This window comes from Anomaloglossus baeobatrachus, chromosome 11, assembly GCF_048569485.1.
Source record: "Anomaloglossus baeobatrachus isolate aAnoBae1 chromosome 11, aAnoBae1.hap1, whole genome shotgun sequence".
In the NCBI taxonomy this organism is placed as follows: domain Eukaryota; kingdom Metazoa; phylum Chordata; class Amphibia; order Anura; family Aromobatidae; genus Anomaloglossus; species Anomaloglossus baeobatrachus.
Window position 1 is genome coordinate 133,031,244 of NC_134363.1, and position 23,828 is coordinate 133,055,071.

The 23,828-nt window shown below is 42.8% G+C and overlaps 1 protein-coding gene across 7 annotated transcripts in view; it reads left to right on the top strand.

Annotated features, from left to right (window-relative positions):
* ACOT7 (acyl-CoA thioesterase 7) overlaps positions 1-23,828 on the top strand; it is a 342,748-nt gene that overhangs the window by 231,881 nt on the left and 87,039 nt on the right. For all 7 annotated transcript variants that reach the window (XM_075328840.1, XM_075328837.1, XM_075328835.1 and 4 more), the window contains one exon: positions 6,356-6,442. In XM_075328840.1, the coding sequence (XP_075184955.1) occupies positions 6,356-6,442 (87 nt within the window). The remainder of the gene's footprint in view (positions 1-6,355; positions 6,443-23,828) is intronic.

The window sequence follows — 23,828 nt, forward strand, 5'->3', positions numbered from 1 at the left end:
TGTGGATACAGTATTGTACTCTTTCTGCTAACCAGTGCAGCACATTACTTGTATTGTACCTCTCGCACACCAACAATTCTATTGTAAGCTAAAGTGCAGTTTAATTTGCTTTATATGTTTTTTTTACTGTACTGTACAGTATTTTGTATTAGTGTACTGTAATAATTTTATATGAATACAGTACATTATTTTGTATTACTGTGGTAAGTTTGTATAAATACAGTAAATATTTTTGGGTTGTGGAACGAATTGTCTGTGTTTCAATTATTTCTAATGGGAAAATTCGCTTTGATATAAGAGTAACTTGGTTTAAGAGCGCACTCCCGGAACCAATTATGCTCGTAATCCAAGGTTCCACTGTACTCTGGTTTCTTCAAGAAACCCTAGTCAGTCTACTCAATACTCTGAGCTTAATAGTTACTCCTAAGATAGGATTAAATCTGGAATTACTATCGAGCAGTTGGACCCTCAAGGATCTGAGAACACCTTCACTCCATTGATTGTTGGAAAAAGCCAAGAACAGCGCTCTACTAGTTTTGGCAAGCCCATAGACCATGAATGAAGCAAAGGTCGGGCTTGAGCACCTTCGCGACATACAAACTGCAGCTCTCTAGAGTTAACTGGATTTCCACCATTTGGACCCAAGCCATCAGTTATTCCCTGTGGTATAAATAGTGGAAAACTTTGAGATTAACCCTTTTAAAAGCTCTGAAACACATTAAGCTAGTCCTGGCTAATGCTAATAGATAGGGTTGTTCCTTACAGTTATCTACACTATATTGATAGCAGATTATCCCAGTAATACTTTGGTTACAGTGAAATCTCTCCTCCCTCATTATCTTCCTGCACAGAAATCCTTGTATTACAAATTACCAAATTTAATGTGACAATTCTCTCCTCTGCTTGGTAGCGATCAATCCTTAGTACAACAGACAAGCTCTATCTGTGCCCTGGGACTTCAGGCGTGATGTCACTTTGCCCACGTAAACCCTGATTCATCCTTCGCCACTCTCCACGGTGCATGCACTTTAATTGATTCAGGTGAATCATAGTCGTGTAACCGGACGCAGTATCAAACGCTGCTCTCTGATGATATTAGGCTGCCAGGCTTAGCATGAAAAGAAGACAATTCCAATAAAGGATGAAATCCAGGCCTGACATGTAGCTCCTCCGAGTGAAAACTAGCAATTTATTTGTCCACTGCCGCTATCACCCAAGGCTGTCATTGAGTAGACCATGTGCCTTCAAAATCCTTAACACTCAGCAAATGAGGACAAACCACTGTATAGCTCAGCATTATTCGGTATGATACACCTGGTAGGACATTAGTGTTTACATGTGTGACCTCCGGGGCTGAGACTGGTGCCCACCTAAGAAGACAGGGACAGCACTTTGGGTCCAAGGTGTGTTTAGTCTACACAACTGCAGTAGTTATACATCCACCGATTTGGTAGTTGCTAGTTGAGTAGCAGTTGTTTACTCTTGAGTCTGCAATGGGAAATTCGAAACTTTGATCCCATCTGCTTCCAGGTCTTCCATCACTGTTTGTATGTGCTATCAATCTGATATTTATTGTATACTCCTCGCACTTTAGGCCTCATCACCTTAATACCACTCAGTGTTCTGCTCAGGAAACTTTCCCAACATGTTAGTAAGTTAATGAAACTTTTCCATTATGTCTTATCCTCATTTCTTTGTGTACATTTATGGAGAACTGAGTACAGTGGAACCTTGGATTAAGAGTAACTTGGTTTGAGACAGTTTTGCAAGACAAGCAAATCTTTCTAAAAATGTGTAACTTGGTTTAAGAGCAATGCTTTGCAATAAGAGCAAATACTCACCGTGTACACTTCCGGCTCCGTCCTTTCACCGCACTCTGACCCGCTCTGGAGGTAACTTTCTGTACAGTATGTACTGTATACTGTATACAATATACCATTGTACAGTACAGTATATACTATATAGCATCTCTATCAATTTGGGTTTGTGGATACAGTATTGTACTTAATGATAACCAGTGCAGCACACTGCTTGTATTGTACCTCTCGCACACCAACAATTCTAGTGTAAGCTAACGTTATGTTTAATTTGTTTTATGATTTTTTACTGTACAGTATTTTGTATTAGTGTACTGTAATAATTTATATGAATACAGAACATTATATGTATTACTGTAATAAGTTTGTATAAATACAGTAAATATTTTTGGGTTGTGGAACGAATCGTCTGCATTTCAATTATTTCCTATGGGAAAATTCGCTTTGATATAAGAGTAACTTGGTTTAAGAGCACACTGCCGAAACCAATTATGCTCGTAATCCAAGGTTCCACTGTATTACCATTTTCCTTGTCAATGGGGTATGCTCCTACACACCCTGATACTATCCATAATTAGTGCTGACTGTGAAAGTCTAAGGGATAATATCTCTGCTTGTGGAGAAAGCTAAGCCAGATTAAGGAGATTTATAAGCCATGCAATGCTACTCGGGGAAAATAAATATGCAAATTGCCTCTTCAGTGAGGAAGAGGATGAGAACTCTAGTATCACCTATTGGAAGTAGCAAACTTTAAAAGTGAATATTGACCCTTTAACAAGCCTTACAACATAACTTGGTATAGAAGCAATTTGCAGAAATATGTTTCGGGATGTTACCCCCTCATCAAGGCAAAGCATGATATCAATATCGACTCTTTAACAAGCTTTAGAACAGGACTTGGTATAAAACCATTTACAGACATATGTTTTGGGGTGTTGCCCCTCATCAAGGCAAAGCATGATATCTCAATCAGTGAAACCAGATCTCTTGCTTTGCACTGAGAAGTAGCAACACCTCAAAACATGTGTCTATAAATAGAAATTCTGGTTTGGATTTTATCCTGTCATATGGCAAGTTTTGTTAAAAGGTCGGGTAGGATTGCTACTTCCAATTAATTGCACTAGAGTTCAATTTCCGCTATGAGAAAAGAATTTCCATATTTAATTTCCAAGAAGAGCATTGCATGGCTTATAAGTTGTCTTATGCCGGCTTAGCACTCTCCCCAAGTAAAGATGTACCTGTTTACACCCCCGTTAGAGGTCTTTCATTAACCCAAATTAGACATCTTGCTTTGCACTTTTGAATTGGGACCCAATTGAAGGACCCCATATGCAATAACAAATAACTTTAAAAGACCATAGAAAACCTTAGACGACATCCAAAGCTCTACTTTGAGAACTTTGTGAAATTGAGCTGTTGCCATCATGATAGGGTGTTTACTCTTCATTTTCTTAATCTTATGCTCATGTTTGATTATCCACTACCATTTTTCAATTCCCCCAATTTTCGATCACTCTCGGTGATCACTGATCTTAGGGGCACTTTGCACACTACGACATCGCAGGTGCGATGTCGGTGGGGTCAAATTGAAAGTGACGCACATCCGGCGTCGCAGGCGATATCGTAGTGTCTAAAGCCTTTTTGATACGATTAACGAGCGCAAAATCGTCGTAATCGTATGATCGGTGTAGCGTCGGTCATTTCCATATTTTAGAAATTACCGATGTTACGATGTTCCTCGTTCCAGCAGCATCACACATCGCTGTATGTGAAGCCGCAGGAGCGAGGAACATCTCCTACCTGCGGCTCACGCCGGCTATGCGGAAGAAAGGAGGTGGGTGGGATGTTTACGTCCCGCTCATCTCCGCCCCTCCGCTTCTATTGGCCGCCTGCCGTGTGACGCCGCTATGACACCGCACGACCCGCCCCCTTAATAAGGAGGCGGGTCGCCGGCCAGAGCGACGTCGCAGGGCAGGTGAGTGCATGTGAAGCTGGCGTAGCTATAATGTTCGCTACGCCAGCTATCACCATGATATCGCAGCTGCGACGGGGGCGGGGACTATCGCGCTCGGCATCGCAAGCATCGGCTTGCGATGTCGTAGTGTGAAAAGTGCCTCTAATGGCGGCTTTGCACGTTGCAACATCGCACGTGCGATGTCGGTGGGGTCAAATCGAAAGTGACGCACATCCGGCGTCACTTTCGACATCGTAGTGTAAATCCTAGATGATACGATTAACGAGCGCAAAAGCGTCGTTATCGTATCATTGGTGTTGGCTCCGACTTTTTCATAATTACGCTGCCGCGACAGGTACGATGTTGTTCCTCGTTCCTGTGGCAGCACACATTGCTGTGTGTGAAGCCGCAAGAGCGAGGAACATCACCTTACCTGCCGCCGGCGGCTATACGGAAGGAAGAAGGTGGGTGGGATGTTTACATCCTGCTCATCTCCGCCCCTCTGCTTTGATTGGCCGCCTGCCGTGTGACGTCGCTCTGACGTTGTACGACCCGCCCCCTTAGGAAGGAGGCGGGACGCCGGCCAGAGCGACGTCGCAGGACAGGTGAGTGCATGTGAAGCTGGCGTAGCGATAATGTTCGCTACGCCAGGAATCACAAGATATCTCTGCTGCGACGGGGGCAGGGACTATCGCGTGCGACATCGCAGCATCGGCTTGCGATGTCGCAACGTGGAAAGCCTGCCTAAGTCTTATAGTCAGATTTAACTAAGGAGCTACCAAGGAATTTCTAGATCCCACTGAAGTTTCTATGCCCACCCTTCTTCTTCTTGCACCCTTCTTCTTCTTGCACCCTTCTTCTTCTTGCACCCTTCTTCTTCTTTTTGCAGCCTTCTTCTTTTTGCATAACCACAACCCAAAAAAAATGAAAGTGCATATAATTTTATTAAATATATACAAAACAATCTTTAAAAAATAGAAAATAGCAGTAAGAAGCCACCAAAGAGGGACACAGATGAATATAAGGTTCTAAAAATCTCACAGATAATTGCCTCCTATGGTAAATTCAAATTCTTATGGCGCATCCAGCTGAATACAGTACTTGCTAACTATTCGAAATGCAAAATATGGTAAAGAAATTCACTGTTTAAAGCCATAATTCAATATACATATAACGTGCTAAATGTATGTGTAACCCCAATGCTGAAATCACACTGTTAGGATATCTAGCTTATAATGTCCAAAATATAATGTAAGAATATACCCAATAACCAAAGCTATATATCCAATAACCTCACCACAACCTCGAAAGAATGCTATTTATAGCGGTAAGGAAGATTGCACATAATGGAACCATAGATTCCAACAGTTTAAATTACAATACAAAAATTAGTAAGAAGACCCCATGAATACACAGTTTGTAAATGTCTAGATCACATAGTGCATCTCTCAAATAGCTTTACCATAAGGATATTGCAGTGTTAGCCATACTTGCATAATGCATAGATTGTCTCTAACATGGAAATAAAGACATTGTATTCAAACTTCTAGTGAATGGGAGAGCATAAACTGAACAATTATTTTATTTTTGCTTTTTATAGTTTTTCCAAAACTGCTTTTTATTTTTTATTATTTTAATTCTATTTTTATTTTTCCATTCCCCCACACATAGGACAGGGGTGGAGGAATAGTTCCATTGTGTGAAATATTTTTTTTTGGTTGTGGTTATGTTCCACAACTTGTTGTTTAAAATTAACAGCAGAAGTGTGTGCTTCATTTTGGGCTTTTAGGTGACTAATTCTTCTTTTTGCAGCCTTCTTCTTTTTGCACCCTTTTTTTGCACCCTTCTTGTTTTGCACCCTTCTTCTTATTGCACCCTTCTTATTTTTGCACCCTTCTTTTTGCACCCTTCTTCTTATTGCACCCTTCTTCTTTTTGCACCCTTCTTTTTGCACCCTTCTTCTTTTTGCACCCTTCTTCTTTATGCACCCTTCTTGTTTTTGCAGCCTTCTTGTTTTTGCATCCTTCTTCTTTTTGCACCCTTCTTTTTGCACCCTTCTTCTTTTTGCACCCTTCTTCTTTTTGCATCCTTCTTCTTTTTGCACCCTTCTTCTTTTTGCATCATTCTTCTTTTTGCAGCCTCCTTCTTTTTGCAGCCTTCTTCTTTTTGCACCCTTCTTCTTTTTGCAGCCTCCTTCTTTTTGCACCCTTCTTTTTTTGCACCCTTTTTCTTTTTGCACCCTTCTTCTTTTTGCACGCTTCTTCTTTTTGCACCCTTCTTCTTTTTGCACTCTTCTTCTTTTTGCACCCTTCTTCTTTTGCACCCTTCTTTTTGCACCCTTCTTCTTCTTGCACTCGTCTTCTTACAACTTTGCCCCAATGTTTTTAAAAAATACCACAACAGGCTGTTTTTGAGGTGTTGCTTGCAGCAGACATTGACAACTATTGTACTTGATGAATGTCATTGGTCATATATTGAAAGTATCTAGAAAACGTGGCAGATATTCTATCCTGCGTAGTAGTAATTCTTCGACTAGTTCTATTGAAAAATGTCTAATTTTGTCATTGTTTTTGGTTATTTGTAGAGCCATACACCGTTGGATATAGTCAGTCCAGTCTTATTCATTTAGTTGGACCATCGGATTGCACTCTGCATGGTTATGTCCATGGAGGTGAGTTCTTGGATATCTTATAACACCTATTACAGTCCTAGATAAGTGGTTTACAAGGAATGTCTTAGATATTACACATTCTGCATACTGCAGCGTTGTAAATACATTCTGTACTGTATACTGATTTTCTCACTAGCTCAATGTCTGCATGATTCAACACTTTCATATCCTCTACATTTTACATAAATGCCGGGATTGATATTCTCAATGCAACCAACCTGCTGACACACTGATTTATTAAATACAATGGCAGCTTTAATGTCATTCAATCCTTACATTTGTTTACACCGTTGTATCCTGAAGGCAGGCTTGGAGCAAAGCAGAACGTGAAATGTGCTAACCAGTCTGATCACCTCCGCACAGTACATTTTCTCTGGGAGACACCAGTTTCTACAAAGTTTTGTGGTTTGATGCTCTATTATTTGGGTAAAGTTGGATGTAGTCAAACAAACTCTGCACCAGAGACGTCACATGAGTCCTCTGCCCCAGTGCAGAACTAGCCCCCTTACCATGTGCCATTTATAAAATTGGTGGAGTTTAAGCCATTTGAACCCCATGGCGACAAGATTCCATGTCACACGGAGTTTTGCACAAACTTCGCCTACTGTCATGGAGGTGTTGGGTTCTGTTCACATTGCAGATTCTGACACTCCGCCCGATGGATTCTCTGGTGTCTGGGATCAAAACAGGCAAACGTAGGTGTTGACCTGCTTTGTGCTGATTCATAGGCTGGATATCAAGAGTTAATTCTGCTACTCTGCTTGTTAGTCTCATGTGATCACATGTGGTAGGGAAGCCAATGACACCTGCTCCCCTCCTATTTATGCTGGATGAAATCTTCTAACCATGCCAGCTATAGGTTATCCTGTGTTTGGTCTGTGAGGTTTGTTGTCCAAGACTTTCTGGTGAAAGTGTTGCTTTTGCTTGGAGCAGTTGTGGAGTTTACACCTATTGTCTTGTTGTTTCCTCCTTGCTCTTCTTTTCCTCTTAATCTCTTATTGTCTTATACCTCTGTGTGTACATGCTGAGTAATAGCGCTTTGGTTTTCCCTTGTCTGTCTATTTCTGTGATTTTCAACACACTCCTGTCCAGTCCCTCCCTGGAAGACGGGGAGAGGGAATAAGATCAGGACCGGTCAGGAGCAGGGCCAGGAAGGAGACTAAGCCCTATCCACCATTAGGAGTGTCCCTGAGGTTAAGGATAGCATAGGGCCTCCTAGCGTGAGGCAGCTTAGGAGCCATTTTCCCCCGCTATCCCGTAGTCATTATGACACTGTGTCTGCTGTTTCTGCACTCACTTTATCTACCCCCTAGGTGTGGTCATTTAAAGGAAATATATCACCAGGTTTTTGCCACTGAGCAACATAATATAAAGACAGAGACCCTAATTGCAACGATGTGTCACTTATTGCACTTCTTGCTATAATTTTGATAACCTACTACTGATATAACAGTGATTTTATCATTAGCGGACTAGTAAACCTGCTGCTATATAATCCTTCATATTCATGAGCTCTGTATAATCCCACCCCCACCGCTAATTGGTAACCTTTTGCCTATGCATAGTGTACACAGAAAGCTGCCAATCAGTGTTGTGGGCAACACTTTACTGAGCGCAGCATTCAGAGAACTGCTAGTTCTGCTACAGGTGAAACAGAGTTTTATCAAATCGGCAGCAAAGTAGTCCAGTATCTGACACATTGGTAGAATCAGGATCTCTGTGTCACCCTGTACTAGTGAGGGCACTGACAAACACTGGAGAAGCTATTTCTAGATGCAGTTAGCAGACTACCCATTAGAGGGCGCAAAAACAATAGAATAGTCAGTACACCGAGGCAGTGCCGGGATGTCAAGACAAAACCAGGGGAGAAGCAAATTGTTGTCAGGTGCTAGCCAAAGGTCGGGAACCAGGAAGTAATGCCAATAACGGAAGGGAGAAGCGGACCCGAAGTCGGGTACAACAAAGTAAAGTCAGAGGCCAGGGGATCAGAGGTACAAACAGGGACGGGAGAGTCATGGGCCGGGACCGGGAAGTCAGGAGAAGCTGGGCAGACAGACAGTACGGGGAGTGCTCATGTCAGGACGGTAGCTGGAAGGTAGGAAAAATCAGGAAACACTCACGGTGTTCCAGTAACAACAGCACAAAGATATAGCGGCCTGACCACCCAGAAGAGGCAGATTGGAATAAGCCTCTCCCATGACTTGTAACCCAGGGGAGAGATGCATGCAATGGCTCAGCGGTGTCTGAACCTGTCACAGATCATCACACTCACAGAGGCTGATGTGTATACATCACATAGGAGACACAGACATCTGTATATACATCACATAGGAGACACTCAGTGAGGCTGATACATGCAATGGCTCAGCGGTGCCTGAGCCTGGCACAGATCACAACACTATGCCTCTGCATTATGCTGGTCTCTGTCTCGGATGGGGTAGCAAAACATGGTGACAGATTCCCTTTAAAATCCCTGTTTTTTGTTCTCTGGGGTCAAACTAATGGGCCGGGTAAGACATATCTACCATTAAATGGTCATACAACTTGACTTACACCATCTCAGTCATTCTGAAAAAGAATACTGTAGATAACTGAGATATTTACTAAAAAATGAGCCGGGATTGCTGCTTGCAGTGCAGGTGTACTAATTACCAGCTCATTAGTATATTCATCTCCTGTTATCAGCCCTGATTCTGAGTTAGTTCAAAGGATTTAATTTGTCTCTTAAAGGGGAAACTGCTTCTTTGAAGGATCTCTGGTAATATAACCAAAGTGTCCTACAGTGAATACAGACTTTCACATTGCTGAGATCAAAGATGACAGTTAGTGCTTTTAAGATTCCGTGAAAAAAGGAGGAGAGAGGAGCTAGAAGGAGACAAATAACTTCTGCTGCAAGTTCTCCTGAAACGACACTTTGAATCTATGGTAAAAAAAAAATGATAGTGTAGATGTCATTTCAGGAGAACTTGCTGCAAAATGTCTGTCTGCCTCTAACTTCTCTCTTTTCCCCTCTCCATAGAATCTTATAAGCACTAACTGCCATCTCCTCTCCCAGTTGTGTGAATTTCTGTCTTCATTGAATACAGATTTATACCTTTTCAACTTTGAGAATAAACGATCAATCAAGGTGGAGAAAGAAGCAGATTTCACTTATAAGATATATAACAAAGTTGCTTATTTTTATGTGTACTATTGATTTCTTAACTAAAAGTTGTACTTTAAGTCTATCTGGACTCTGTTTACCATACACGTGATTTTTGGTTTGGGACAGGATTACTATGGAATTCCTAAATGGCGTTAGTGAAATTAAGTCAAGAAAAAGGTTTGCCCCATGATCATTACTTTCTTTCATAAGTTCTGTTATATTATACTCATCTGGATCTTTAAAACGTCTTGTACCCCAGAGCTGCATTCAAAACTCTGCTAGTTGTCATTGGAATCTGTTATAAAGCTTGTTGTCAATCAACTGTCACGGGTATGACACGAAAACTAGGAGGAGTAGGGGTGCCTAGACTAGCCCTCAGACTAGGGATACTACGCTGTCCCTCATCCCAGAGGTACGCCTGATGGTGTCGAGGTATGGACCTCCAACGTAGTCCTAATCTAACACCCCCTCTCCCAACCCTAGGTGAGGGCTGGGACAGGAAAAATAAACCCAACAAAAACCAACAGACGGGAACACCAAAGTTCAAACTCACTGCAAGCAACTAAGGGGAAAAGACTATAAATGTTTAGGGAGAAACAAAGTACAGGGAGGAAATAAAAGGATATTTCCACCATGCACCAAATAGTATACAATTGTTCACCAATAACTGGATCACCACACTGAAGGACCGGTATTGCTGGAGCAAATGCTAGAGCTATAATCAGCATGTGAGGCTACGTTCCACCATTTTTTATATTGCTGAGGCGGCTGTGATAGGACATCAGCAACCTGTGACCCCAGCAGCAATCCAGCAGCCAGAAAGGATTAACTCCTGCTAAACCGATGACCAGAGAGCACTAAACTGTTGACGCCCGACTCTGGCTGATCAACTAAGAAGCATCAGGTTACCTGCCAGACTCTGTAATGTGAACAGAGTTTGAAGTCGCCTCCAGTCTTATTCTTCAATGATGAGCTTGAGTTAGACGACAAACCAGAGACATCCAGTGTTCTGGGACATTTCCTAATGACTCCCTAATGGCTTGATCTCCATAAGGAAAGACATGACTTTTTGAGAAGTAGCATATTATATTAACCTTTAATCATGCTCTGCCTCCACTTTGTAAAGTATATTCTGCAACAATCTATGGAAAGTATTCAGCTAAATATTCTGTTTTCAAATCTTCTTGCTCACAAGGAATAGGATTCCCGTGAGATGCGACATTTGGAAGAATGTGTTAAAAGGTTTTTGCCTCCAAAATCTTTTGGACCTTAGTTATTCAGTTAATATTTTAGCACTATTATCCTCAGTTCACTCCACTTGGTGGAACCAGTAGACGTACATCGCTCCTAATCTACACTTGGCATGAGGTCACAAGATTGCCACATAAGAAATTAAACATGTAATGCTCTGGAATCTGTATGGGACCTGTTAGTTTGGCCTACCGATGTTCTTTCCAGGCATCTTTCCAATACTCCCCACAGTCCTATATACATATGATACAGTGCCTTGCGAAAGTATTTGGCCCCCTTGATTTTTTTTTCAACCTTTCCCCACATTTCAGGCTTCAAACATGAAGATAAAAATTTATTTTTTTTGGTGAAGAATGGGACCCAATTGTGAAGTAGAACGAAATGTATTGCTTATTTTAAACTTTTATAAAAAAATAAATAACTGAAAATTGGGGCGTGCAATATTATTCATCCCCTTTACTTTCAGTGCAGCAAACTCACTCCAGAAGTTTATTGAGGATCTCTGAATGATTCAATGTTGTCCTAAATGACTGATGATGATAAATATAAGCCACCTGTGTGTAATCAAGTCTCCGTATAAATGCACCTGCTCTGTGATAGTCTCAGGGTTCTGTTTAAAGCGCAGAGAGCATCATGAAGATCAAGGAACACAACAGGCAGGTCCGTGATACTGTTGTGGAGATGTTTAAAGCCGGATTTGGTTACAAAAAGATTTCCAAAACTTTAAACATCCCAAGGAGCACTGTGCAAGCGATCATATTGAAATGGAAGGAGTATCATACCACTGAAAATCTACCAAGACCCGGCCGTCCATCCAAACTTTCATCTCAAGCAGTAAGACTGATCAGAGATACAGCCAAGAGGCCCATGATTACTCTGGATGAACCACAGAGATCTACAGCTGAGGTGGGAGAGTCTGTCCATAGGACAACAATCAGTCGTACACTGCACAAATCTGACCTTTATGGTGGAGTGGCAAGAGTAAAGCCATTTCTCAAAGATATACATAAAAAGTGTCATTTACAGTTTGCCACAAGCCACCTGGGAGACACCAAACATGTGCAAGAAGGTGCTCTGGTCAGATAAAACCAAAATCGAACCTTTTTGGGAACAATGCTAAACGATATGTTTGGCGTAAAAGCAACACAGCTCATCACCCTGAACACACCATCCCCACTGTCAAACATGGTGGTGGCAGCATCATGGTTTGGGCCTGCTTTTCTTCAGCAGGGACAGGGAAGATGGTTAAAATTGATGGGAAGATGGATGGAGCCAAATACAGGACCATTCTTGAAGAAAACCTGTTGGAGTCTGCAAAAGACATGAGACTGGGGCAGAGATTTGTCTTCCAACAAGACAATGATCCCAAACATAAAGCAAAATCTACAATGGAATGGTTCACAAATAAACGTATCCAGGTGTTAGAATGGCCAAGTCACAGTCCAGACCTGAATCCAATCGAGAATCTGTGGAAAGAGCTGAACAGTGCTGTTCACAAACGCCTCCATCCAACCTCACTCAGCTCCAGCTGTTTGCAAAGGAAGAATGGGCAAGAATTTCAGTCTCTCGATGTGCAAAACTGATAGACACATACCCCAAGTGACTGCAGCTGTAATCGCAGCAAAAGGTGGCGCTACAAAGTATTAACTTAAAGGCGATGAATAATATTGCACGCCCCAATTTTCAGTTATTTAATTTTTTAAAAAAGTTTAAAATAAGCAATACATTTCGTTCAACTTCACAATTGTGTCCACTTGTTGTTGACTTCACCATAACTTTAAAATTTTTATCTTTATGTTTGAAGCCTGAAATGTTGGAAAAGGTTGAAAAAAAAATCAAGGGGGCTGAATACTTCCACAAGGCATTGTATATATATAATATATATATATATATATATATATGTATATATATATAATATAAAACATGCGATTTTCACGCTCACAACTGGAGCTACTTAATACTCCTACTTCTTGCTCTGTATAGAACAATTTTCAGCAGGCTCCTTATCACGGGCAGGATTACAATGACAGTTAACACCTCTATACACAGCTGATAAAACAGGATCCACCAATTGCAATACGCGATGTCACAGCTGACCTGCTCCTCCTCCCTTCACGATCACCTTCGCACACGCTCATTAGATGCTGCTTTGCATAAGGCAGGATCTGAGCCAGTTTATTGCTGATAAAGTACAGGTGAGTTGAATGAAAGAGCAGGGAGCATAATATAAAGTCAAGAACAGTTCCAGTGACCGGTGTGAATACCGTAAGATTTCTAATATATGCATTGTGATGTGTAAAAAGAAAAAATCTACATATATTTAACATTAAACCTAATTTAAACAATAGGTTGTTTTCTGTTGACACATTCCCTAACATACCTATTTTGATCTTGCATTGCTTTGTTATCCCACAGTTAATGATACAGATGGGTGGGGGAAATTTCCCACCAAACCAGGGCGCTACCAGCTTAAAGGGGTTGCCCTGTCTAAAATGTGTAGTCTGCAGTCACAATGTCCCATACTATGTTACCGCAGACTTCTGAGTTCTCACTTTGGGTATACTGTGAGGACTCTGTAGTATCCAAGCCAGGAATGGTGGTCGCTCAATGCAAGTGTATTGACCGAGACTGCACCCATTTCATCCTATTCTGTCTGGGAGTGTACATATCACATACTCGTGGGCTCTGACTCCCGAGAATCCCCACAGTGCACAGTGTGCGCAACGTCAAGATTCACCAGTCTGCAGTCGTGGATTTAGAGCGGACAACCCTTTTAAGCAATACTCACTGACTAATTATGGTAACTCTGAGTTTGTTCCATCTTGGCCCCAAACCTTAAAGGTGATCGGTCCCTTTAAACTACTGTGACGCCCTGGACTAGTCAGGTCGTCCCAGGTAGTCCCATGCACACACACCCACTCACCTTAGAAAGGTGACAGCAGCCAAACTACAAACCTTTGTCACCACCCTCCGGGTTTGATGTTCACACCAGGGGGGCGGAGCCAGGCAGTTCACAGGCCCGGAGGCGGGAAAACAGTTAGTTAGAGTTTAGTCTTGACAGTGGAGTGAGGAGAGTCAATTTCAAGGGCAGACCTGTGCTCAGGCCTGCCAAAGTCTACACTAGGTGTCTGGGTTGAAGCCCAGTCACCTTTACCAAAGAGGCAGACGATGGTGGCCGCCTGCAGGAGCTGGGATTACAGCCGGTAGAACCGTAGGGACCGGGGACGGGCAGTGGCCAGCCGGTACCGAACCGGGGAACCAATTGGAAACCGGAGCACCAGGAGGGGTACTCAGACCCAGTACGAGGCCCAGAAACAACTAGGCTAAGTCAAATCAACTGATTGAGGACTGGACTTTAGGACCTTTCCCACACAAGACCCGACTGAAGACAACAGCCCAACCATTAGAGTAAAGCCAACGCCAAGGCATAGAGACCCAAGGGGCCAGTGTTTGTGGGCAAAAAGGGCTCTCCCAACACATAGCAAGCCGGGGAGTGGACTACCGTTGCTTAGGCATAAGAGTCACAACGTTTACACTAAAGAGGTGCAGGAAAAAGGCAGAAACCACCAACCTGTTAAGGGGAAGCTGCAGCCGGCTGTGGGCACCGTTCATCATCTTGTTTGGTTTACCAGGGACTCCAGCATGTTTTATCATAGTGAGTTCCCGAGTGCCTTTGGGCCGCGCACCGCACCAGCACCCCAGCACACATCCATCCCCTTGCCTCAGCACCTCCCTTGGGCCCCCGGGACCATCATCCCCCCCTACCCATGGAGGGGGTCAACACCAAGCTGCGCAACACCGTCCCCGGGATCCTAGTCAACGGCAGCGGTGGTGTCCATCCATTCACCACAACCCGTGGGTGGCGTCACGAACTTAAATCCCCCTGCAAACCACCGCGGCTCCGGACGTGGACCTCCCCACCGAAATCCCTACGTGTAGCGCCAATCCCCTTTCAGAGCAACGTGACCCCCGGGTCCGTGGAAGAGCTCGAGCCACCCACCGATGAGCCGGCCGAGCCCCGGGGCGGTACACTACTGTCTGCTTTAGGTCAATCTTTTTTTGGGGGGTTACTAACCATATGTTCTTGGCATAGACCCTTATGCACTGCCTTAAAGGGAACCTGTCACCAGTTTTTTGCCCTATAAGCTGCGGCCACCACCACTGGGCTCTTATATACAGTATTCTAACATGATGTATATAAGAGACCAGGCCGCTGTGTAGAACATAAAAAACACTTTATAATTTTCACCTAAACCGGTCGCTGCGGTGGATGTGGGTCAAATGGGCGTCTTCGTCCTCCGGTGCCGGCGCCGCTTCTTTTGGCCATCTTTGTCGCCGCCTCTGTCGTCCTTCTGAAGCCGCGGTGCATGACGCGTCTGACATCATACACACTCGCCGGCATTCAGGTCCTGAGCAGGGCAGATCAAAGTATTGTAGTGGGACCGGCGAGTGTGTATAACGTGGACGCGTCATGCACCGCGGCTTCAGAAGGAGGACAAAGATGGCCGAAAGAGGAGGCGCCAGCATTGGAGGACGAAGACGCCCATTTGAGCCACATCCACTGCAGCGACCGGTTTAGGTGAGTATTATAAAGTGTTTTTTATGTTCTACACAGCGGCCTGGGCTCTTATACACAGCATGTTAGAATACTGTACTGTATATTAGAGCTCACTGGTGCTGGCCGTAGCTTATAGGGCAAAAAACTGGTGACAGGTTCCCTTTAATGTGCAGAGCACCCCTATCCTTGATTAACTTCAGTGTACTTGGAAATTCTCCATCTCTAGCTAGTTATCGCCTTTTATATGTTGTCATAATTTTATTTCCAGTAGTTCTTCATACCGATATAATGGTAATTTTCGCACATGGACCTAATTAGTGCACATTATTGTGCGCAGAATGGAGACAGCAGGACACGTAGCAGCCTGATCCTCCTCTCCGCTATTCCCTATATCTTAGAGAACACTTGGAATCCTGCTGCTCTTAACAAATCTTCAAGAGCTTGTCCGAACCATGTCTATGTGAAACAGCTGTAAATTGGAAAAAGCAAAGAACTTGCAGAACAAGATACAGAGAAGATAATGTTACGATAAGGTGCAATTCACATGGTGACACTTCTCAAAAGTAAAAGGATGGATCGCGGATGTACGTGATGTAATGCGTATTGTGAGATAATGGTAACATACAGGTGCAGCCACTAAGCTGTAAACTAAAATTTAGCAGTAAGGAGGATAAGAAAACAGAGAATTACTGCTAATGATAAAAGCATCATAAATTAAAGGGGTTGTCTCAAGTTCGTAGATGAGTAACATTGCAAAGTGCTTTTAAAAACAAGCAACTTTGCAATTTACCTTTTATTAAAAATCATTCTTAAGAACAGAGAAGATTTTTAATTTCATAGTTTACTACTCATTGCCCATTACTGGCCACCCTGCAGTTCCATAGTGGCCAGATATCTAGGCAAGGAGTGCGAGGCACGGACAGGCTCCATGCTTTGCAGCCTGCCTGCTCCTCTCCCAAGCTGGCCAGATCGGCTCTTAGGGTCCTATTATAAAGGTGGAAGATGCATATAGTGGACATCTACCTTATGTTGTGTTTTTGACTACCTTGTGACTTCTCAAATATGATCTTACTGCTGCCGCATGAGTTCTCAAGGGGGGGGGGGGTGTCTACAAAATAAAGTCCTTGGGTAGTAAAAATTTCCTTCTATATCCTGAGGACATTAGGTCATCTGTTGTAAGCCCTTGAATAGCCATTGGGTGAATGGGTGGTGGTGGGTTATTTACTGGCTTTCAACTCCCAAGGTAGATCCAAGTTTATGTGGGCACATTGTCACGAGTGTGTCGGGTCTGCAAGTTCTGTCTTGTATTGGAATGGATTTACTTTCAGTTGATGCTGAAAGGGTTAAAGACTTTCCCTTCTTTCTGAGATTACTCATAGCCTTTTCACAGATGCAGCTTCTTGTCATCACACCCTTCTGCTATATTTACCCACTCCTGGCTTTACTCTGTGACGGTGATAGAATTCCTATACTGACCACTTTGAAGCAGCCAATGTCTAGAGAAGCTGAGATGTCATTTTAGTTGGAGCTGAGAAGTTTCCTGCTAGAGAAACTAAGGATTGCTATTTGTTGTGGTTTTCCCCATCTGTTTATCTTTCCTTCCTTTTATTGTCTTATTGTAGTAGTGGGACTAGTGTCTTGCTGCTCTACTCACTAGGCAGGGTAAGTTCAGAGTGAGCGAGGGCCTAGGCACATCACAGCACATGGAGTGGAAGAACCTGTGTAGAGACGTTAAGGAGTATAGGGATCAGACACAAATGGGTGTGAGGTGGTGGGTGACGCCTCTCCCTATCGCTAGACCCTTCTTTAAACATGTCCCCATGTTTTCCCTTGTACTGGCATGACAAACATGAGTAACAAAGCTTAGGGTCTTCCCCAATATAGTGGTGCATGTTTTACCATCGTCTAAAAGGGTGTACCTAGTACCTGTGCAGGTTTGTCTATAGCTGATCCAGGCTACATATGCTTTTTCTCTTCGTGTTTCTTCTGGGTCTACTTTTACGTTAAAAAAAAAATATATATATATATATATAATATATATATATATTGACATTATAGGTGACCACAACTATGAGAGACAAAATGAAAAAACAAATCCAGAAAATCACCTTCTCTGATTTGGCAAGATTTTTTTTTTGCAAATTATAGTGGAAAATACTTATTTAGTCATTTAAAAACATGCAAGATTTCTGGCTCTCACAGACCTGTAACTTCTTCTTTAAGAGGCTCCTCTGTCCTCCCCTCATTACCTGTAGTAATGGCATCTGTTTGAACTTGTTATCAGTATAAAAGACACCTGACCACAACCTCAAACAGTCGAAGTCCAAACCACTATGGTGAAGACCAAAGAGCTGTCGTAGGACACCAGAAACAAAATTGTAGCCCTGTACCAGGCTGGTAAGACTGAATCTGCAATAGACAAGCAGCTTGGTGTGATGAAATCAACTGTGGAAGCAATAATAAGAAAATGCAAGACAATTAAGACCACTGACAATCGGGCGCCACGCAAGATCTCACCCCGTGGGGTCAAACTGATCACATTAATGCTGAGCAAAAATCCCAGAACCACACGGGGGACCTAGTGAATGACCTGCATAGAGCTGGGACCACCGTAACAAAGGCTACCATCAGTAACACACTAAGCCACCAGGGACTCAGATCCTGCACTACCAGACGTGTTCCCCTGCTTAATCCAGTACATGTCCGGGCCTGTCTGAAGTTTGCTAGAGAGCATTTGGATTATCCAGAAGAATATTGGGAGAATGTCACATGGTCTGATGAAACCAAAGTAGAACTATTTGGTAGAAACACAACTCGTCATGTACGGAGGAGACAGAATGATGAGTTGCATCCAAAAAACATCATACCTACTTCGAAGCATGGGGGTGGCAACATCATGCTCTGGGGCTGTTTCTCTGCAAAGGGACCAGAACGACGGTTCCGTGTACATGAAAGAATGAATGGGACCATGTATAGTAATATTTTGAGTGCAAACCTCCTTCCATCAACAAGGGCATTGAAGATGAAACGTGGCTGGGTCTTTCAGCATGATAGTGATCCCAAGCACATCGCCAGGGCAACGAAGGAGTGGCCTAGCTAGTCTCCAGATCTCAACCGCATAGAAAACCTTTGAAAGGATGTTGAAAGTCCGTGTTGCCCAGCGACAGGCCCAAAACATCACTGCTCTAGAGGAGATTTGCATGGAGGAATTGGATAACATACCACCAACAGTGTGTGCCAACCTTGTGAAGACTTATAGAAAACGTTTGACCTCTGTCATTGCCAACAAAGGATAGATAACAAAATATTGAGATGAACTTTTATTATTGACCATATACTGACTTTCCACCTTAATTTGCAAAAAAAAAAATCTTGCCAAATCAGACAAGAGGATTTTCTGGATTCGTTTTCTCATTTGGTCTCATAGTTGTGGTCACCTATGATGTCAATTACAGGCCGACCTCTCTTTATAAGGGAGAGAACTTGCACAATTGGGGGCTGACTAATGACTTTTTCCCCACTGTGCATATAAATATAATTACACAATCTATCTCATCTGTTTTTGTATTAAATTAATTTTTGAAAAATAATATTCCATTGTTATAGTTTTTTAACAATTATTTTATTATTATTCTTTCAGGTTTGTGTTTCTATACCTTGTCATTTACTTTGTCTGTTGGCATGTTTTATAATTTTAGCATCTCGCAGGTTTATAATTTTCACTTCATAGTTCACTGTTTCTTGACTTTTATGAGAATCACAGTGTGCTCGACTTGTCAGCTCTGCAGAAGGTTATCATTACACGAGTGAGATTACTGGTCTGCGGTAATACTATACCATTGTGGACAATTTTTTAAACCTTCACCCTGGAACCTGAAAGTTAAATGCATTGGATTGATAAAAAAAAATGTCTACATGATATGGTTTGGTGATTATTATTAACCACTTGCAGTCTGCCTAATGTCTTTTAAATATGACTGTATCATTTTCAGCAGTGTAACACGACTATTGGACAAAGTGCAAAGGTTTTTTGAAAGACAGCTTGACAGAATCAAAACTACAGAGGTTGTTACTCTTTCATACGTCAGATAACTATACAGTGCTTGTGTAAAGGAGATCTGCAGATTTGCACACGCACCGACTCCAGGCGCCATTTCTTTGAAGCCCGCATCGTCGACAGTTTTTGTATGTTCCTGCCTCACAGCGCCTGCAGCGAGCTTCTTGGACACCTGCCGCACCGCTCACAGCATCACCCTACTTCACCACCGTCCCCGCCTTCTGTAACCCCACTCCACCACCGCTGATGCTCCCCCTTCTCCCCCAGTAAGACACCACTGAATCATAAGATGGACCTCATATTTTTATTTACCTTTTTTTTCCCCTCTAAATTTGGGGTGCATCTTATACAATGAAGATTACAGAATTTCTTTTTCAATAATCTAATATACTGTATGAAGCTCCGTGAGTGTGTGTGTGTGTGTGTGTGCGTGTATATGTCCACTAAAGGAATCCGAACCATCACATTTACAATCACAAAATTTTGCACAGGCGCCCCATGTGACTCAGGGAACGTCATAGACTATGTTTTGAGGGGAAAATTAACCACGTACTTTACAGTTATTTGCCAAAAAACCTTCTTACATTAAAGTCAACAGAGCTGAGAGCTACAGGTCATTAATAGGAGCTGTGATTGGTTGCTATAGGAACAAAGGACATTCATAGTATAAGAAGCTTCAGTGTGAGATAATATGATATCAGTGGAGAGACAGAGACAGACGGACGGAGACGGAAAGAGAGACAGAAAGGCAGAGACGGAGGAACTGAGAGAGACGGAGAGAGAAGGAGAGGTGGGGGGAGAGAGAGAGAGAGTGAAGGAGAGGTGGGAAGAGAGAAGGAGAGGTGGGGGGAGAGAGAGAGAGAAGGAGAGGTGGGAAGAGAGGAGAGGTGGAGGGAGAGAAAAGGGGATGTGGGGGGGAGAAAAGGGGTAGGTGGGGGAGAAAAGGAGAGGTGGGGGAGGAGAAGGGGACGTGGGGGGAGAGAGAAGGGGAGGTGCAGGAGAAAAGGAGAGGAGAAGGAGAGGTGGGAGAGGAGAAGGGGAAGTGGGGGCAGAGAGAAGGAGAGGTGGGGAGAGAGAAGGGGAGGTGGGGAGAGAGAGAGAGAGAGAAGGAGAGGTGGGAAGAGAGGAGAGGTGGAGGGAGAGAAAAGGGGATGTGGGGGGGAGAAAAGGGGAGGTGGGGGAGAAAAGGAGAGGTGGGGAGGAGAAGGGGACGTGGGGGAGAGAGAAGTAGAGGTGGAAAGAGAGAAGGGGAGGTGGGGGAGAGAGAAGGGGAGGTGGGGGAGAAAAGGAGAGGTGGGAGAGGAGAAGGGGAAGTGGGGGCAGAGAGAAGGAGAGGTGGGGAGAGAGAAGGGGAGGTGGGGAGAAAGAAGGGGAGGTGGGGGAGAGAGAAGGAGAGGTGGGGAGAGAGAAGGGGAGGTGCGAGGAGAGAGAAGAGGAGGTGGGGGGAGAGAGAAGGAGGGAGACAGAGAGGCGAGAGAGACAGAGAGAGGGGGGAGAGAGAAGAGAGACAGAGAGAGGAGACAGACAAACAGAAAGAGAGAGGCAGATAGACCAAAAGATTGAAAGAGAGAGGCAGACAGAGAGAGACAGTTACTATCCTGGGCAACGCCGGGTACTACAACTAATACACCAATTAAAAAAAAAGCCTTATGTCATGTAAAAAAAACCATACAAAAATTCTTTCAATAACCAAACCAAAGTTAACTGATCATTAACTGGAAAAAAATCCCCTTCTCCTGAAATAGATGTTATTTTCATGATTACTTTTTTTACTGTTTGCCATAAAAACCTACATTTTCAACATTTTTATATCATTTTTTTAAGGTTGCTATAAATCATTTTTATTGCTCCCCTCCCAGAGTATGAATGGAATTATGTAAAGTAAAACTTTTTTTTTTCTGCTTTTTACTAAAAGATTTTCTTTTATTTTTATTATTCTTTCTTACTGATATAATGACATAATTTTATTTTCACATGAGCACCTACACCCGAAGCGTTCGGTGCTCTTTATGGTGAAAATAAAATCAGTTTCCATGGCAACCCTTCATTATCAGGCAGTTACTCTGCTTTAATTACACACTTCCAGACAGTCGTTTAAAAAAAAAAAAAAAAAGCCACTTTTCAAAATGGAATACATTTGCGGATTTATATATAGAACATGTTGGTAATATCTAATATGATCCTTTCCACTTTCTATTAAGGACTTTATTCCATTTTAGAAATCCCAATGGTTTTTTTTTATTATTATTATTTATATTATTTATTTTCCAATTTTTATATAACTATTTTTTTTCCTTGCTGCTTCTCTAGGAGGGATAATTGAAAATGAGTCATTGCCACAGTACATTATTACATGACAAGTGTAGATTTTGTTTTCGGGAAATTATACAGACATGAAGACCTTGTGCTTACTTGCATAATTGATTACGTGGGGTAATATTTGGCCGCCCACAGTCTTTGGACTCGATATTACGGGCCAACGTGGCTTTTAAGCATCAGGGTCAATGGTTCACTTAATGGCCTTTGACTATAGACTGTGACCAGATTATATGAAATTATTATTTACTAACCCTAATTACCTGTTATTATTGCAGATTCCATTATTGGCTTCCATATTCTGGTATCAGTCACTACCTGCAGTAATTTATATAATCGCCCATTCACATCCATTACAGTCATAATGCAAACCATTCATTACCATTTTAAGGGGTTGCAGGACCTATTTTCTGGAAATCAAGTTTTTATAAATGTAATCTTGCTGATTAAAATGTATATTCTACCATGAGTGGGAAGTTCTTTATTCTGAAGCTATTTTATCACAAAGAGCCAATTTTTTTTGGTTTCGATTTTAGGCGCAGCTTGGCCTTTATTAAATTTTTGTATGTAAAAACAAAAAAATAGTGACATCGGTGGTGGAAAGTGGTACTACAGGGATAAAGTAATAATATTTATTCACTTACCGAATTTTTCGGTTTATAAGACGCACTGGATTATAAGACGCACCTCAACTTTAGAGGAGGAAAATGGGAAAACATAATTATTAATGTTAAAATGAGGGTCCGTCTTATAATCCTAGTGAGTCTTATCATATCTCACCAGGGGGGAGCGGCACTGGTGGAGTGGCTTAGGAAGGTCACAGGAGGCAGAGTTGACGATGCTGTGGGCTCAGAGGAGGGGGTGTTACGGTTCAGGAGGATCAGTAGGAGGAGGCGGGTTGGTTATACTGCGGGCTCGGGGTTGTCACGGCTGCAGGCGCCATTGACCTGCCAGTGGACTCTGTGCTCCATTGAATTGCCTGTGGTTGACGAGATTGACTTCAAGAAAATGGCTGTAGAGGCGGCGCATGTGCAGGTGCCATTTTCTTGAAGTCCATTCCATCAATCTGCACATGTGCCACCTTCGCGACCATTTTCTGGAAGTCCAGTGCATCAACTGCGGTCAATTCAATGGGGCCCACTGTCAGATCAATAGTGCCCGCCGCATCACCGACCCTCCATCCTGTGACCCTCCTGAGCCACTTCACCGCAGTGACACCCCCTCCTCCGAGCCCTCAGTATCTTTGACCCAGCCTCCAGTGACTCCACTTCACCACTGCCGCTCTGGTAAGCCATATCTGGATTATAGGACGCACCCCCATTTTATCCCCATTTTTTGGGGGAAAAAAGCGTGTCTTTATAATCCGAAAAATACGGTACATAGCGCCATTAATTCCATAGCGCCATACATATATCATCACCGTCCCCATCGAGGCTCACAATCTAAATTCCCTATCAGTATGTCTTTAGTGTGTGGGACGGAACTGGAGGAAACCCACGCAAACACGGGAAGAACATACAATTTTCCAATGGGTATGGTCAACAATCGTATGTTCTCCATCCAAGAAAACAATCCAATTATGCTAATCAGATTCTGATTAGAGTTTTATCAAAGTTTTTTTCTCGATTGTGGGGGATAAAAAATAATTTCTCCATCTTCTCCATTCTGTCAGTCCATGAAAATCTGACCACACCGATGTAATCCAAACACAGTCTGATGTTTTTCACTGGCCTATAGACTTTAATGGCCGAATCAAATGGTGCATGCTACGATATTTATTTACATTTTTTTCCTTGGACCACTGGGTACGTCGGAAAAATCGGACATGTGCACTGGTTGGACATTGGTCGGAGAGCTATCCGATCTTTTAAAGAATAGCACTAGACAGTCTTTGCATGAGCTTAAAGAGGTAAACTGCTCTTTAAATACTAAGGGCTAATGCCTGTAGCTGTATTACTCAACCATCATACTGCAAAACCTATGTGCTTATACCATTCATATGCATATGTAGCACTGGCAGACATAGACCGAAGAGGGCCCCTGTGCAAAAACAGTAATG